General features: G+C 39.4%; 1 protein-coding gene across 2 annotated transcripts in view; it reads left to right on the plus strand.

The window, feature by feature from the left end:
• The window catches only part of NSMCE2 (NSE2 (MMS21) homolog, SMC5-SMC6 complex SUMO ligase), a 211631-nt gene that overhangs the window by 57323 nt on the left and 135063 nt on the right, over nucleotides 1-19245 (plus strand). For both annotated transcript variants that reach the window (XM_032415833.1, XM_032415835.1), the window contains exon 4: nucleotides 10016-10169. In XM_032415833.1, the coding sequence (XP_032271724.1) occupies nucleotides 10016-10169 (154 nt within the window). The remainder of the gene's footprint in view (nucleotides 1-10015; nucleotides 10170-19245) is intronic.

Here is a 19245-nt window from a genome sequence, read left to right on the forward strand (position 1 = left end):
CTGAACCCATAGTTGGTATTTTTAACTCCTTTTCTCCATGATCCGTTCCATGTTTTCTTTGCCGTCAGCCAACTCTCAGCTGATTGTAGGTTTTTATCTGACTGGAACACCTCGACATTCATTCCTGGGGTATCTGTGTTCTTGATGGTCCTGCCTGTATGGAGTTATTTCTGACTTCCATTATCTTTTACCATTAGAAATGGCAAACCCAGGAGGTGTTTCATGCCCCTGACTCACACCTCCCTTTTCTCACTCGAGAGCAGCCATCCTCTTTACCCTTGATAATCAAGATTCATTGTTCCAACCAGTTCTGTAACCCTCATTTTTTGTCTGTCTTTTCAGTGTCATGAGGAGCTCAAAATTGTTAGGTTGCAGTTTAAGCTTCCAGATCAGTCTAGGCTTTGTTGAGTCCCTTGGTGAAATCACTCTTCCCTTGGGTAATGAAGACTGTTAAACCAGCAGAACTAGAGTTGCAGCCATGGTGGGGAGGGGGGGGGAGGAATGCAAGTTGGTCATTAGGTATGATGACAGGGAGAACATGTGTATTTGTCCCTTGCTTCTTGGTCCATGTGTTCTGGCTACTGGAGAAACAATGTCCTATGTTATTCACTGGTTACAGGCATCCTGTGGGACATTACTCTGACCTCATGAGGTGTTGTCTCCCATTTAGCACTGGAACTGAATTTCCAGTAAATGATTTAGCATTCTGGAAGATCATCTTTCTGGATAATGGGGTACTTGGTAAGATCAGAAAATCCTGTTAGCATCAACCCATTGCTGTACTTTTTTCACCGCAAAATCTTGAATGAAATACCATAAAGATAAAAAAGGCGTTTAGTAATTCTGTGGATGACAGAGGCCTGGCAGACAAGAAGGGCAATTTCAAATTCAGAATAAGTGTGTTTTCATACAAGAACTAACAAATGACCACTAAAGATTTGAGGATACATGCGTGCAATCAAGTATGTCTTCATAGAATGAAGAAGGAGTATAAAAGTTCATTCTGAGTTGTTACTTGGAGGCACAAGCAAAGCAAAATTAAGTTGAAAGGGGATTCAAATGAGTTCAAACCATTGGTCATTGACTCAGTATGACCTTGGACAAGATGCTTAACTACTGTTAGCTGCCCATTCCTCACATCTTTAAAACTGGGATAATGATACTTGTGTGTATAAAGCTTTGAACCACCCCCATGAAAGGTGCTGTGCGAGTGCAGTGTTTGTGAATAACAATAATCAGCATCCTCTTACCCTCCCAGGAGTGTGACCTGTGTTTAAATTGAGCAGTGCTTCAAAAGATTGCCTGTGAAATGATGTCCTCAATATTCATGTTGTATCTGATACATTTCCTTCACAGTGCTTAGCAGTTGGTGATAGTGTATTTGACTGTTAGGATAATACTGGTTCCCTCCACTAGAACCTAAACCCCATGAGAACAGCAGGGTGCAGGTTAGTCTGCTCACTGTCACATCTCCAGTGCCCAGCTTAGTGCCTGTGTGTGGTAGGCATTCGGTAAATATTTATTGAACGGACGAATGAATAAATAATGCATGTTTCCATGAATTCTGCCAAAAAATTTTAAAAAAGTAAACTCGAGAGGCAAAATCAGTACGTTGGTCCCCCAGCGTCCCCCATATGGGAATCTAATGCTATATTCTGTATAAATAAATAAGTCATTCCTGTTGGTCATAATCCTGTAGTAGGAATGGTGCCATGAGAAATTTATTGGGGTAATTTTCAACAGCATAAATGTTTAGTAACAGATGCACATACATGGCAAGTTGCCTCATTCAGTTGCCATCTGTTAGACAACTATCTATTCTAGCAGGACTGGTCCATTAGAACTAGGCCAACAGCACTCTCACACATGTTTTATTTTCAAAATTTTTCTGAAAGCCTTGAAGGAAGAGAGATGTTTCCATGTCTGCTAGGCAGCTGCTCAATAATGGTGTATTGCAACACCTTGGCAAACTATCAAGTCCATTCGATGTGTCATAATGCTCAACAAGGAAGTATTCTCTCTTAAGTGTTTTGTCAGAAGTCAAACTAAATAATGGCACTAGGAAACTCACTCAACTACAAATAATTGGGTCCAACAGAGTTCACTGCAGATTGTGCAATTGACAACAGAAACTGGCATGAGCTGAAGGCTATAATCCATGCTGGTCATCATTAGTGTGTGTGATGTGTGTGTGTGTGTGTGTGTATTTTTTTTTAAACAGGGCAAAGACAGTGTAGTAAACTCTATAGGAAATCTAGTGTGTCTCCATATGTACATGCAATTAGGTTATACCCAGTGAAAGCATAATGATTCTTGGCCTGGACATGCCTTTCAATAAAAAACTTTACCAAGCTTTTTTCTATATAAAGGTGGAGACAGTGTTGGCCTATATAAATTTACCTTGTGCATGACCAGTTAGGTTGGTGGTGTATCATAAGTGTGGGCCAACTTCCATAAATGTCTCAGTGCTTAGCATAATGCCTGGTACCCAGTGGGACTTAGCAAATATTTGTTGAATGAATGTTCTAGGACCAATTGAGGTAATTCCCTCTGGATTCTAGGCATGAAAGCAGGTCCTGTAGCCTTAGATCAAGCTGAGTGTGAATTAGAGCTTGGAGTACTTAGTGTACTGAACAGAACACATAGGAAATTGCTTATCACTACTGTGTGCCCATAATAAACTTCTAAACGCTGTGTGATTTCCAAAATGTAAATCATCAGGTATGTGTTATTTTGGGAGCCAAACATGTAACAGTGGCTGTTTCAGAGAGTAAACCCATCTGAGTCTTGGTTTAGTTACAAGAATGACTAATTTTATACTAGATTCTCACATGATTCAAAGTGTGTGAATGACTCAGCCCATTAATATCCTTAGCTCCTGTGATCTCCCCTCCCAGTGAAATGATAGCTATAAGGCAATAATGATAATTGGAGGAAGAGAAGACCTTGACTTTGCCCTCGGGCAATAAAATGAAATACTTTGAGTAATTGCATATGTATATAATACTGTTTGAAAGAAATGAGGTATGTTATAATATTTAACATTTTATGTTAAAGTGTGTTGAAAATGATATGGGTAAGGACCAGATTCTGCCTTGTGTATCAACCATAATTGCTTTTTCAAAACAATCAACTTCTTCATAGAGAAAGAGCCACCAGAGGCCTAAGTTAGTTGTTGACAGCTCATTGATTGCCTTCTCCTTGCTGACATAGAGAAATATAGCAGTCACAGGAGTGTTGGGTCCCAATTCAGTGGAGCTAAACATTCATGAGGGATTTTGAGCTGAAACTGAGCAGTTAGTTGGAGAGCCTGTGGAACTTTGGGGTATGTGTCTGGTTTTTTTCCTATTATTGCTCCATCTTGTTGAAACAATTAATTGAACAAAGGTCTGGATATTTTAGAGTCAGCGTTTTGTGCATATCTCTGCTTTTGCTAAAGTCCCCAGTGACCCAGTCCCTGCATCCAGTGTACACTTCTCAATCCTTATGTAGCTTGACTTCTCTGTAGCATCTGACAGATCTCGAAATTCCTTCCTGGACTTTTGGGGTATTTTCTTTTGTTTGTCTTCTTAACTCTTGTCCTTCTTCTTTCTAGACTCCTCTAGCTGCCCCATAAACGTGGTATTCTCCACAGTTCTATCCTTGGTCCTTTTTGGTTTCTATTTAGTCTTCTTGGTAATCCCTTTCATTTCCATGGTTTCTCCTAAAATTTACACAGTGGTTCCTCCATGTGGATGTTTCCCTGTCAGGCTGCGGAGCTGCAGACCTATATATCCAGGCGCCCCAATGATAAGTGTGCAGTGACACAACAAGGACGGCTACTCATTCTCTGTGGTGGGCCGCTTGGTGCTTTGTTGCTTCATTCCATGTATTTTTCTCAGCAACGCTTGTGAGGCAAATACCTTTAGCATTTTCTACCTGTAAGTGAGGAAACTAAGGTTAGATACATTTAGTAACTTTTCCAAAGCCATTCAGTTAGTACAGAGCCTCATTTTTAATCTCAGGTGTAGAGCCCAAGTTTTTGATCGTAAATGCTTTGGGTTAGTGCATCAAAATGGAATCCTTTACTTTCTCCTCTCTTTTTTGTTATTTTTTCCATTATTCTCTGTCCTGCTTGAAAGGGCCATATTTCATCCCTCAAGTAGAAATCTGGGAGTTGCACTGGACCCCCAAATATTGTGAATCACAGAAGTACTTTTATTTTTATGTCTTAAAATACCTCCTTTGCATTAAATAGAAATTTAAAGTCATCGCTTTAGGCTGATGTATTATTTGGACTACGCATTGTTTTAAAACTAGAAAACATGTCACCAAAAAAATCTAGATTTCTCATTTTTCTTTAAACACTTGGACTTGCTCTCTCACGTGGCCACAGTCATCTGGCGCTGTGTAGCAGCTTCGTCTCACCTGGGGCTCGTACTGTCTGCTTCACCGTGGTCCTCACCACTTCCTGTTGTCCTCTTTTTGGGGGTTTCCTCAGATCTTTGTCCAGCCCTGCAGGCATTTTTGACACTTGGTAAAGACTGTTGTGCTTTCCCAGCTGGTCTTCCTTCCTCTCTAGTTTTTGCCCTAGAGAATGATTTTCTCAAATGAAATCTGTTACTCGCTTTCTCTTAGCATTTGTGATTTATGTTTCCCCACTGGCTCCTTCTTCTTAGTCCACAAGCACGTTCAAGGCGGTATGCTAAAGATAAAAGGAAAAGAATAAAAAAATTGTGAACATCCACTACCTGCCAAAGTGAAACACAAATATAATTTAATTAAGTCTTCACAGCACTGAAGTGGGTGTTCCCGATTCCTAATTAAGAGTAAGAGAAATCCAAGACTTGGAAGGATTGTCCCAAGATCCATATATAGGGTGGTTGCAGATCTGTCTGAGCCCTGGGTCCACGTTCTTTTTCCTCCATTATGTCACCTTGATTTCAGGCTACTCTTACCCTCTGTGCAAATAAACGAGGCTCTTTAGCTCTCTTTCCCATGATCTACTCCCATGTCTCTCTTCCTTTGCTGCCAAACTTTATTCATCTGTTAACACAGAACTCCCTTAATCTCTTCTCTCATCTCAGTACAGTATTATTTGGCTGCCGCATAGTTCACTTGTCCTTTTGAGCACCTCCTATACAACAGGAAGTGCACTAGACCCCAGACAAATAGTCCTTGCCCGAGAGAAGCTCCACAGGCTGGTAGATTGAGACACGTATCTAGTTCCACTGCAGTGTACAGAGTACCTAGTAACGAAGTCCAGTCTCTTTTTAGACCTTATCTTACTTGAGCTCTATTGCATCATTTTCCCAAAGGACAAACACCTCTGTTAAGGAAATTTTCTCTTTTTCTTTCTCCTGTGGCATTCTTCACACCTGGTTTTCTTCTTTGCTTCTTTCAGACTTCCTTTTGCATCTCTTTTCTTTCTGTTCCCATCTTCTCATTTTAAATGTCTTTCCTGCTGCGTACTAGATCTCTCCACTCGACAGACATTCAGGATTGCACGCTTCTTTCCTCAAGAAATGTAATTTACTTAGTTGCCCATGTTAACTATTAAATATCCTGGAGTCGTCCACAATCCCTTGTCCTCCTCATGAAAAGACTTGGCCATTCTGCTTTAAAAATGGCATTACAGGGCACCTGGGTGGCTCAGTTGGTTAGGCATCTGCCTTCGGCTCAGGTCATGGTCCTGGGGTCCTGGGATCGAGCCCTGCATTGGGCTCCCTGCTCAGCGGGGAGCCTGCTTCTCCCTCTTCCTCTGCCGTTCCCCCTGCTTATGCCCTTGCATGCTCTCCCTCTGTCAGATAAATAAAATCTTAAAAAAAAAAATGGCATTACAATTTGGTCCGGTTGCCAGCACCTCTGCCATTAGTTAACCTACGGCAATATCTTCCTCCTTCTTTCTTGTCTGAAGTGCATCTTATATGCTTCAATTTTAGCAATTATTTTTTAAAAATTTTTCATGGTATTCTTATTTTACTCCTAAAGTCTTTTAGTGTCTTTCCTGCTGCCTATCAGATCAGGTCTCACTTTCAGAGCTATTCACCATCTGCTCCTGATCGACTTTTCTGGTTTCTCTCCTGTTTAGCTATGGTGCTTATTAGCATTTTGGAAGGTACTCAATACTGGATGGGTAAGTGGGTGGTGCATAAAAACCTGACCTTTTCTCTCCCAAGGGCAGTATCAGATTCCCATTATGTAAGTATGGTATCTGCTAAGTTTACCTCTTGATAGTTTCTGTCATTTTTAAATTACAGTGGTGTAAAGATGAATAATCTATGAGCTGTTTTTTTTAAAATTCCTGTTTCAGGGGCACCTGGGTGGCTCAGTTGGTTAAGCATCCAACTCTTGATATCGACTCAGGTCATGATCTCAGGGTTGTGAGATTGAGCCCTGGGTCAGGCTCCCTGCCCCCGGGTGCATGCGCACTCTCTCTTTCTCTCTCTCTGTCAAATAAATAAACAGGGGCACCTGGGTGGCACAGTCATTAAGTGTCTGCCTTCAACTCGGGTCATGATCCCAGGGTCCTGGGATCGAGCCCCACATTGGGCTCCCTGCTGAGCAGAGCCTGCTTCTCCCTCTCCCTCTGCCTGCTGCTTCCCCTGCTTGTACAGTCTCTCTCTCTCTGTCAAAAATTAAAAAAAAAAAAAAAGAACCAGCAAGTGCTTAAAAAAAAAATAAATATTTTTTAAAAAAAATCCTGCTTCATAAATTTATTAACCCAGTGTATGTGCTGAATTGTTCATATGTTGAAATCCTGATCCCCAGTACCTTAGAATATGACCATTTTGGAGATAGGGTTTTTAAAGAGGTAATTAAGTTAAAATGAAGTCATTGGGATGGGCCTTGGTCCATTAGACTGCTTTCCTTATAAGAAAAGGGAATTCGGACACAGACACGTAGAAAGAAGACCATGTGATGACTTAAAAGGAGAAGATGGCCGTCGACAAGCCAAAGACTTCCAGTCTCCAGATCTGTAAGAAAATATATTCTGTTGTTTAAGCCTCCTAGTCTGTGATGGCTTAAGTTGTTGTGACAGCCTTAGCAAACTGATATACCCTGTGTCTTTTAATTCACTTAGGTTTTAAGTCCTGTGTCTAGGGACATTATCCTTAGGAAAGGGATGGACTGAGGATCCAATAAAATCTCTCCTCCAATATCAGATTTCTTGGAAGTATTTTAAATTTGTTCTGGGGAAAGTGGGCCATCCTTACCTTTTTCAGACTAGATAGCACTTATGATCAGCTACCCAAAGACCGGGGTTTTTCCTTCCCGTTTTGAGATGATATATCTTATTTCTCTTGAAGATACAAACAAAGCAAGATTCCATTAAAAATATCATTAATCCCCATTTATTGCATTGATTTTAAACAGATAAGGAGTTTAATATTTTCCAGGCTCTCGTTTTAATAGCTAGAGTGCAGTGAGTTCTCTCTGCAATGCATAGTTTTGCCAACCGCAGCATCACATTCCCAGAGAAGATACTTGCTGTGGTGAATTTATGTGCTTTCCAGCAGTTCTTCTGAGGTTCTGGCCTTGGGGGAAAAGAGTACTCTGAATCACTAAATTTGGTTTATTCAGGTTTTCCTGTCCTATTTCAGGTTGCCATATTGTCTACCTCATAATGCCTGTTCTTTCTCCATCCCCTCCTCCCTCACATTCCAGCCAGCTCCTCAACAGTGGAGGTAATGAAGCTAGGGAAGTTAAATATGTTGAGTGGGTTAGAGACTTTATTGGAAAAGAACTTTTGCATTTACTGATCATCTGCTCAGGTCTGCTCTGATTGCCTCAGATTAAATAATAATTTCAACCCCATTAAAGACCTTGAGAAGGTTCACCTTTATACCTGCCTGTAATATCACCATTAACATCTCAGGTGGATCTGAGTCAATTTTATTTTATAAATCCAGAATGAGAGGCTATAATTCTTTTCTGAGAACTTGTAATTTATTTTCTATATCTACTCTGAACTTCATGCTACAATCTTAAACTTGTTTCATCTTGTATCCATGGTAGAGGTGGAGGATGGCTAGTCACCATGTATAACAGCTCTTTTTCTTGAGACATGAGGCATTATTAAATTGCCTCTCTACCTTCTCTTTTCCAAACTGAGCTTTATTGGTTCTTTAGCCTTACAGGCCTTATTTTAAATTTTTAATTACATGTAAGATGTGTCATTAAGGCCTTTCCGTATTTCTCACAACTCTCTTTGATGATGGATCCAGCACTGGTTGAATATCATCTGTACAATGAGAAGACAGTCCGTTTCTACACTCAGTACTGTATACATACATTTAGGCATTTTGGTTTCATGCTTAATTTTCGTTTTTGACTTAGCTAATTAAAATCCAAAACAGTTAAACAAAAGAAGATTATAAAATTCTTTTTTCCATGACAAAGGGTAATTGAAACATAAGTTGCAGGTAATCTTTGGACTTCAGATGCCTCGGTACTCAGATTTGGAGAGATAAGGATTATATTCCATTGACTGGAACCAAAAGCAAGAATTTTCTGTATCTATTTTACAGTCTTGATATTGCCTCCAACCAACTGGATTATAGTAAACAAGTCATTTAATTCTTTCTATATAATTTTATTTATTTATAAAACTGAGGAAGGTGGAGATCAAGGTTGGATGACCTCTAAGTTGTCTTCCACTTCAGAAATTATATTGTATACTCTACTAACGACAGTAAGTCGATCAGTGGGGTTTTAGTGGGTAAGTATATTTGGAGCATGTAGATTAATTCACTTGAAAGATATCAAGTACATATATTGAATACAATCTACTGCATGCCAGGTGCTGGCGAACACAGTGATAAATCACATATTTTTCAAAGAGTGCATTTTATTAGGGGAAAGAAACATGTAAAAATAAATGCAACTCACTGTTACAGGGGCTGTGGTAGAAGTCTAAGGCATGTTGGGACATGAGGGAGAGTTGGGTGAATTTTGCTTGGTGGCAGGAGCATCAGGAAAAGGCCAGTGATTCAAGGAGCCAAATATGAAAGCCTGAAGAAGAGCAATCACAGTGAAATTGGGGGAGGGCGGGGGGAGCAGGAGCCTGATGGCAGTGGCTCAAGTTTGAGATTGAGGAAGTAGGAACCGTGGGTACAGAGGATTTTTTCCAAGGAGCTGGACTATAAAGAGAAAAGAACTGAGGGGAGTGGGCAGGGATTTGAGGAAGTTGTTGTTGTTAAATTTGGGAGTAAGGAGCTAATTTAGAGGTTTTGGGGGGAAAGCTTCTAGAGGGGAAAGTTTGTTCTGACAGGTGAAGAAGACCGAATTAAGAATGAACTTGAAAGCAAGATTGAGGATAGAAAGAAAAACAGATAGATGGAACAGATAATGGTGATAAAGCAAACATAGCAAAGTCTTAATTGTAGCATCTAGGAGGTAGGTGAATGGCAAAATACAATTCCTTCAACTTTGCCACGTGTTTGAAAGTTTTATAATAAAATATTGGGAGGAACAAAAGGAATATAGATTGAGAGTTTAGCTTTGAACAGAACAGGGGACACTTACTCCTCGTCGTGGCAGCAGATGGTGAAATTCAAGGTTAAAGCCTCAACTTCTTCATGAAGTCCCAGCCACTCTTCCCCGTTGGGGCAGAGAGCCAGAGCAGAGGAGCCCTGAGGAGAATGAAGGCTGGAATCAGGACTTGGGGAGTAGGAGAGGGGCCTGAGCAGACCTGACAAAAAGGAGGAAGCCATGAGGCTCAAGTTCTGGTGAAGTTGGAGGGCACAGAGTTGCGCTGGTGTGAGATTTTTCCCTAGTAAGTTGTCAGGAGATGGAAGTTGGTAGGGCACTGGGGCGAGGGTTTAAGATTAAAGTGATGAGTGGACGGGACGAATGGCTTCCCGCACTGTTTACCAGCAGTCTGTTCTGGAACAAGTCTCAACCTCTCTGGTTCTGTTGGTATTCTGTTTCCTACCTCACTGTATTTTTATTTGAATGAAATGAGATAAAAATAATGTTACAAAACAGTGTCATTGTTAACATTTAACTGAGATAATTGTATTGTCTTCCTCAGGTAAAAGAAGAACGTCCAGAAAAAATACCAGATCTAAAATTATTAGTGGAGAAGAAATTTTTGGCTTTACAGAATAAGAATTGTGATGCAGACTTTCAAAATAATGCAAAATTTGTACAGTTTAAACAACAGCTGAAAGAACTAAAGAAGCAATGTAAGTCCTCATGCTTTGCTTTGGTTTGGCTTTTTGAAATTAGGGAACTGACCTGATACACAGTCCCAGAAAACTGATTTTATAGTTTTGTCTATCTGCTTGGCTTGATCCTCTTTCTAAATTGCTTTTTATTGTTGTTGCAATTCTGTATTTTGTCTGACTTTTAGTTCAAATCAGCCTGTCCATTTCTGAAAGCCAACAGTTTCCACAAAGTGCTAAGAAAATTCCCCAGCAGCTCGACAAAGTGACACTGTATTGTCCCACTGCTGGGGAGGGGAATTGGGAAATTAAAACGGAACTATTTTATTAAAATAGCAATGGTGTTTTTCAGATTTTAAACTGCTGTGCCACGCTTTTAAAATAACCAGTTTGAATTCTAGTTTTGCTGCTTTGGAGTAGCAGTAGCAGTGTTTTCTCAAACTAGTCTTTTTCTTCTCAAATTTGGACCAGGATCCTTTTGATCCCTTCTGTCTTTTGGTAGCATAAATTCCATGTGACTGTGATTGTGATTCCAACATAATTTTGATTTAAAAATGAGATTGGGAAAAATGATTCATTATACAAAAAAAATTTTTGTAGACAGTATTTGACAGAAGTAGATCTTTTCTACACAGTGAAGTACATCCGTCCTTTCTTTCCTCTTTTTTCCACGTAATCCACATAACAGTTTTATGTAGTTTTGATCATTTTTATATTAGCACCAGTTGTCATTCTTCTAGGCTCCCATCTCTTATTATTCCTTAAAGAATTGGATAGTGAAGCAAATAACTTTTTTGTAAACTTCAGTTTCCCATCATCTTCATTTGCATACCCATGGAGCACTGTCATATGAGATGTAAATTTCCTTCTTGTCCTTATTTGTACTTAGTGTAAGGATTCACATTTTGAAATAAGCTTTCTTTAAAATATAAGCATTTTCTTTAAATTGATGCTGAGGTCTCAAAAAACGACTGGGGAAGCAGCTCTACTTCTGTCTATTTTACAAGTAACTTAAGTTTCACAATTTAGAATGTTTTGCAATCGTGATGAGACTTTTGCTTTTACGTGGATTTAAACAGTAAGCATTTTCTCCATGTTTTCGTCTATTTTTTGTTCTTCTTTGAACATCACAGCTACCAAAATCCTTCTAATATAAATTGCATGATCCCCCCCACATGGGTAATAATCCCCCAAACAGGTAATGTAATAATTTGTTAGTGTCTTCATGATCTTAAAGGTGCTAGTGAATTTCAGCTTTGGTGTGGGTCAGAACAGCTAAATGTATTTCATTTTTCTGCTTGGGGCCAATAATGACAAATTATGTATGGCAGATTTAGCATCCAACCATAATTCTTGATTTTTTTTTTTTAGATATTTGATAATACAGATTGAAGGATAAGTATCCAAAAATATGAATTTCTTCTGCCTTTGTTATTGTTTACAAAGTTATTATTCCATAAGAGAAAGCTATAGACTTTTAGAATTATATACTCACAAGGGAACACTTTCTTACGAAGGATATGTAATTCAACAAAATGACAAGTGTAGGAATCATGGTTATTATTTCCTTAATTTTCTCTCAAATGGTCAGGGGGAAGGGGCTGAAGGCGGTTTCCCCAGGCCAGTGGTACTACGCATCATTTGGATAGACAGTTAAACTTTATGACAAAGTAAACTTATATTGAAAGAAATGCTTCCTTATATAGGGTTTCCCTATATATGGTAACACTGGAATAAAGATCACTTTCCCTTTTTGTTTCTCCTAAAACATTCTTTTAAAAAGTTTTTAAATCTCAAATGACAGAACAAGTAAAATATTAATACACTCTTAAATGCTCTCTAAGGCACATATGCTTTACTTGCAAAATGCAATTTTTAGTGCATTAGTGGTACTGTCAAACCAGCACCTTGTCTGATGGATTTTCTTTCTTTAGATGTAATGCTTTAGATGGGATGCTGCTGTGAGGATGTTGATCAGCATCAGGAGCCCACAGTTTTTGTGGAGCCAAGTCGGAGGGACTAGGATCTATACAGGAGCCAATGAATGTTTGTTTTGAGATATGCTCTGAAGGCAAGGAATTACAATAATAATTTTTTTTTTTTTTTTTAAGATTGGAAACTACAAGCCAGGGAGAGATTCTTGCCTCTAGTTGCCTATTTTGGCAAAGTAAAGGCTGAAACAGTGTTCTGGTCTCCACATATCTGAAGGGTTCTCTCATGAAAAGCACTACTACGCTCTCCCCAACTTCATTGACACTGACATAAATTGCATGGGATTAAATTTTGCCGAATCAGGATCCAATCACAAGTGCTAGGAAGCTCTTTGGTGGGGAGAGGCCAAGATGGACACTGAAATCAGGTGGTCTGAGGAAGTGGCCTGCAAGCCGCCTCTGCCCACCCAGCTGTGGGAGTAAGTTAACCCAGCTGTGGCTCGGCAGCTGGCTCTCCAGCTCTCTGGTCTCAAGATCCCTTTACATTTTTAGGGTTTACCGAGGGCCTCCAGAGAGCTTTTGTTTACATGGGTTGTAGCTCTTGACATTTATCACATTAGAAATCAAAACTGAGAAACTTCAAAAATATTAATTCATTTTAGAAATCAGTAGTAAACCCCTAAACGTGTTACCGTAAAGAGGGTTATGAAATACAACTATGTATTTTCCAGACATAAAAATGAGTGACAAGTGTGACATTGTTTTCCAGTTTTGCAAATCTCTTCAGTTTCTTGCTTAATAGGAGGCAGCTGGATCCTCATATTTGCTTCTGCATTCAGTCTGTCCTGGTGCATTGTTTTGCTTGAAGTCGACAAAGAAATGCTGGCCTCACACATAGGTAGTTGGACTTGCTGAAAGGATCTTGCAGATTCAGACCACCCGAAGTTCTCATTTTGAGAACCACAGATTTAGGCCAGAGATCAGTAAACTATAGCCTGTGGGCTGAGCGCAGGCTGTCTCCTGTTTCTCTGTGGCCCGAAAGCCAGGAATGGTGTTTTTACGTTTTTAAGTTGTCTGGAGAAAAGTTAAGAGAAGGATAATATTTTGTGATGTGTGAAAATTCCGTAAAATTCAGATTTCAAAATAAAGTTTGACTGGAATGTAGACACACTCACTCGTTCCCACGTTTCTGTGTGTGCTTTACACTGTAATGGCAGAGTTGAGTAGTTATATCAGAGGCCATCTGGCAAAGAAAGCTTTTAGTATTTGTTAGCTGGCTCTTTACAGAAAAAAGTGTACTGACCTTTGGCCTAAACCATAATCAGAAACAAGGACAGTTTTGGGGGGTTTTGTGTTTGTTTGTTTTTTTTTAACTTTAGATTTTTCCATAAATACTATACATTTGTCTTAGGTACGTTCAGAACACTTGGGAGTGACTGCTATTTATGAATCATTGCATTTGGTGCTCTGAGATAAATAAAAGGCAGAGTCCCTCTACTTGGAAAAGACAATATACACATACATGAAATAATGTGAGAACCATTAATAACAACAAATCAAAAGCAAAGAAAAATGCAAGAAACAGCTGTTGTACAACATAAGAGAGAGTCAGAATGGGAAAATGTAGCTTTTTTTGGTGACTAATATTGCCAGTCAATTGATAGGGTAGGGTCTGTTTGGAGCTATATGTTCAGAAAGATTCAGAGGCTGGGTTCAGGCCCAGCAGGAAAGAGTGTGCTGAAGGATTACAGTGGGAAAGAGGAGGGATACTACAAATATCTGGTATTTGCTGTCCCTAGAATATAAACATAACAGGTATGCTGTACTCATTTAAAGATATGATTACTCAAAAGGTAACATACTTAAGTTGCACACAATAATTTTTTTAGTTGTTATTTATGTCTTTGGATATTACCAGGCATTAGATACAACTTCTTTGGGCAGTTTACTGACCCCTGGTCTAAACCACAATCAGAAACGAGGGCAGGTTTTTGGTTTGGGTTGTTTTTCGTTTTTGCTTTTGTTTTTTAACTTTACATTTTTCTATAAATACCATACTTGGGGACCCATTGTGCTGTATGTTAGAGATATGTCTGTCCCAGCTTTCCAAAATTATTACCAAGATCAAATGAAACAGTGGATCTTCGAAAACTCTGAAAGCTTGTTTTAGATTTCCGTTGTTATTGAGAAAGGGCCTGTAGAGCGTAGTGGAAAGAGTATGAGCTTAGCAGCCGGAAGACACGGTTTGAGTCACTGAATGTGTAGCCTGGTTTGCCTGCCGGTGCCGATTTTTCTTAGTTGTGATTCTCGGAGGCATACAAATCAAGATTGATTGAAGATAATTTTTACACTTGGTGGTGGTGATGGTAACTGAGTTAGGGAACAATTCCAAAGAAAAGGATTCCATTTCCCTAAATGGGAATCATGCTCTTAACTAACCCAAGTTGTGAAACCAACAATATGATTTGGTTTAAAGCAGACATAATAACCATACTTTCTTGGATAAAGTGATTTTAATTTATCTAAATAATATGTTCAGGTAATTTCTCTCTTCCTTGACTGTTTAAGTGTCTTCACTATTCCAACTTACGGTTTCCTGCACTTTAGCATCAGGAAAACTTAATTAAAATGTGCAGATAGCTCTGTATGGACACTTTCTCAAGTCATCAAGCAGCCTTTCTGCCATCCTTTATTCATTCACCTATTACATAATTAGCAGGCATGAGAAGTTTTAGTGCAGGTCAGCAAGGCAGAAATTGAGGACATTAGATGTTAATTGGACATTTAGAAACCTTTGAAATATAAGGGCTTCACTTTGTGATCAAAAATAGAATTGATTGAATCTGTGATCTTTAGTATTAAAATAACCTAATATGAAATGTAATTCTTTTGGTACATTTAAATGCTTAGAGTAAAGGTGAGCATTTTTTTAATGCAAACTTGCTCATCTGAAGACATTCACCAGAAGTTTAGAAAGTGTATTTAGGTCACATTGGAGATATGTAGGATATAAGATATGGAGATAATTGAATCCACAAGGGAACTTAGAAATCGTTTCCAGTCACAGTGACATTTTATACCACGATTTTGTAATTATCTGGACTCACAAATCAACTCTGTACCTTCACTTTAAGCACACTTCATTTAAATATCAAAACTGATAGACAGGGAGTGGCCATTCACTTCCCAGAAGGATTTCCTCAGGCCATTAAATAGGGAGCTCCTTGGGAACGTTAGAATGCCTTCACTTAACTATTTCTAGTGGGTTGCTTTCCCTTTCCTTCAACATCCATTCAGAACCACAGTGCAGTTCCACAAGGGTAGGGACTTTGATGTTTTGTTTACTGCTCTAGTCCTTGAACTCCAGCCTGATGTCTAGGCGCAGAGTATCTACAGCACAGGTCCTTGATGATCACAGGAATCTTCAGGAGAGCCATCATGTACTTGAGAGCTTATCATTACCTATCTAAAAGAGACACCTGCCACCCATGCCTGTCCGTTGTTGCTGTGAATAGGTGTGGACTCACTGTGGCCAGACAGATCTTCAGGTTCTTTTGGGAAACCCAGAATCTAGCTGATTATTTTTCCATTACTAGATTTTTAAACCACTGTGCAAACAAAACTGTCAGTTTGTGACCTTTGGTTTTACTTTCTCATAATACAATTTTTCTCAGTGCCTTTTTAGGCACTTGATGAGGAACATCAGCATTAATTTGGCCAATTAACAGTAGACTGTGATTTCTTCAGAGAAGGGGGTGGTCTTGCTTTCAAGATAACTCCAGACTAAGGCCAGGTTGTGCATTTCACGTCATTTGGGAGTGGGTTCTATTGCAAAGCCAGTGGGGATTTTGTGGTGAGGGGCTGAGTGTGGGAGCCCCTCACCCAGATGCAGGAGAGCAACAGGGTTATAGAGAAGACTAGCACCTTCGAAGGTTGGTGGAGGGCATGTGTGAGTGTTGAAACCTGAAAGGAAAGAGATGAGGAAGAAGCAAAGGTGGTGCCAAGAGGGAAAATGTTTGGCTGTGCCTAGAAATATGTTGAGTGCGTTTCAGCTGGGCAAAGTGTGGACCAACCTGACTTAATCCTGATACTCTTCAACGCATAAATCTCTTTGTCATATGATATAACTGTCTATCCAAACAATGTGCGTTGCTGGCCTGCAATTAACCAAAAGCCCAGGACCCTTCAAGGCAGGAATGGTTTCATAGTCATCCCTATATTCCCTTTTGTTCCTCACATAATCAGAGTTTGGTTAATATTTATAGAAGAGAATTATTCAACTTGAAAAAGAGGGTCTCAGAACCTACTTAAGGCATTCTGATGATGAAACTCAAACATCATCAGTAAAGGAGAGAAGAAGAAGAAGAAGAAGATTAGCATTCATAGGGTTGAGATTGAAAATCAGCAAAGGTTAGCAATTTATATTCTTTGAAAATCTTTCAGTTGCTCAGAAATTCAACATAAGGGATTTTCTGTGTGTAACCCTTTACATGTTGGTGCAAATGCATGGTATATATAGTAATATACAGTTTTCAGTGGCACAGTAGCATCATGCTTAGGAAGTAAGTAGGGCTCACTTTAAGTGTGACTGCTTAGAACATGAAGGCATTTAATAAAAACTTAAGTTTGGTGGCTCTTCTGCAGACAGTTTTATCATCTCTGTGGCCCTCAGTTGATTTCCATGTTTTCCTTGATAATGATGATCAAGCCATCAGCATTTATTTGCTGGATGACCATTATTGGGAAATGCTAAAAATCATAAATTTCACAACAGAGATTGACTCTTTCAGGCTGGATTACATCCCTGGCCTGAGGGGTTATGCTCATTGAGTGAGATTTCTGTCCTGTGCAGACTTTTTATTCCTGTGTGTCTGCCTCCCTCCTCCTTCCTCATCTTTGAGTTAGTGTCTCTGACTCTTTTCTGTATGTCTCTCCTTCCTTCTGCTTTCTTTGTGTTTCCCACCCATTTGGCCTCTCTTTCCCATACATCCTTACTCACCTCAGTGAAGCTAAATGGTACCATTCCCATCTTCATGATGAAGAATCTTCAGAGTGGGTAAGTGACACGCCCAAGGTTACAAAGCCAGAAAACAGTGGAACCGGAAGACAGGAGATGCCAGGGATAAAAAGAGAGCATTAGAGACAGGTGTAGCTATCCCATCTCGTCTAGTTCATAAAGTTCAAAAATTCCCAGGAATTTTTACATTTTAAGGCAGATTTGCAGTACCAAATAAATAATTGAATAAGTGAAGAAGAAAAAAAAAGAAAAAAGGTTAACTCAAATTAGATCGATTCTGTTGTGGTGTTTTAATCAGGGCATTAAGCTATCAGGGAGCTGTTTGGCAGTGAGAAATGCCCTTTATATGGAGCAATAAACACGCCATCTTCTCTACCTTCACGTTAGATTTGCCCTAGTCCTTTAGGGAAGTAGTAAAAGTGATAGCCCGGCTTGATATAGTGCCTAGGATATATGATACTTAATGAATGCTTGTTGAATTAATGCATGACTACAAGCACTGTTTGAGTGCCTACCTGTGCATAGGGTATGGTGCCTGCATACTTTATGTACATTACTGTTTATTTCTCACAACCCTACAAGATAACTATACCCATTTTGTAGATTAGAAAATATGCAAATAAAGGTGATATAACTTCCCTAAGCTCATAAATGCTAAAATCCAGACCCACGTTTGGGTGGCATCAGAGCTCGTATTCTTTTCCTTGCATACCACACCAACTCTTTAAAACACACCTATTTGTCTTCTTTTTTCTCAACTCAAGCATTTCATTCATCTCCTGAAGACTTGATTTCTCATAAGACTCTTGAGTAGTGAACAGTGTTTGAATCTCCCAGGTCATAGATCTGCATTGATGTACTCTGCATCACGGGGGGAATCTGCTTCATCCAGCTGAGAGTGCATCTCTTGCTTGGTCACTTCTGTGTAGAGGGCAGAGAGTAGGAATCATACCAGACATTATATAGTAGTTTATTTATGTGTGCTTCATATTGCCTTCAAAGTATCCCCCTAGAGAAACATGTACTTGAAGTGAGACTCACAGAAGGTAAGTGGTTTACTTGCGCTCACAAAGTATGTTACAGATTGAGACTCAAAACTGGGTCCCACTTTGCCAGATCCATGGTTTTGGCAATACATTCAGGAAACAGTGACTAAGAATGCCATTTCCTGTGTGAATAGTTGCTATGTTATGGCAGAGAGGAGTAGAGTATTTATTGTACTTACAAGTTTAGAACAAATTCCATGAAATTAATTCAAGCATAACAGTAATCCCATGCCCGTACATCATCTCTCCTAATCTTCACGACATACACGTGTGAGAACAGAATGCATGAAAGACGCAGGCTCTGTTTTTAGCAGACTGAATCCTGGAGGTGACATATTTACCCAGTGTCTCACAGTCAGGAGGTCACAAGGCTAACAGATACATTCCCAAGGAAAAGGGAAGCTTTAGGATGAGAGATGGCTATAATTAAAGTTATTAGGAGGGAAAGGTTCAGTTATCAAGGGTGAAATGAGTCAGCAGCAAGTTTAAACACCAACTGTGAGCCATGGGTGTTTCTGTCCTGGTGGTGTATTTTGAGAGAGTGTGATGCCATCCGTGCTCAGAAAGCAATCTGAACCTAGGGTAGGAAAATCAAATCACGTGTCCTGGGGACGACGTACATCATACTTAAGAAAACAACTGTCTTGTCAAGTTATTAATTCCTGAGGTTGCAATGATTTCAGTTTTATAATAGTAAGATGTATATAATGGGCGGCCCTTTGTAATCGACACCCACCCCCGCCATTTTTAGACCCTGGCAGTGACTGTTTTGTGTTTTTATTTTTTTCTTTGTATAGAGAAACTTTTCCAGAATGTTGCATACATGGAATCATACAGTGTGTAGCTATTTAAGTGGCTTCTTTCACTGAGCAGAATACATTTGAGATTCATCCATAGTGTTGTTAATATCGGTAGTTTGTTGCATTGTGTACTGTGAGTAGTATTCCACTGTATGGAATACTGTATGGAAGTGAGTAGTATTCCACTGTATGGAATCATAGTTTATCCATTCACTAGCTGAAGGACATTTCAGTTGTTTCCAGCTTGGGCCATTATAAATCAAGCTGTTATAGACATTCATGGACACATTTTAATGTGAACAT

Source organism: Phoca vitulina, unplaced genomic scaffold (assembly GCF_004348235.1).
Source record: "Phoca vitulina isolate PV1807 unplaced genomic scaffold, GSC_HSeal_1.0 scaffold18, whole genome shotgun sequence".
Taxonomy (NCBI): Eukaryota; Metazoa; Chordata; class Mammalia; order Carnivora; family Phocidae; genus Phoca; species Phoca vitulina.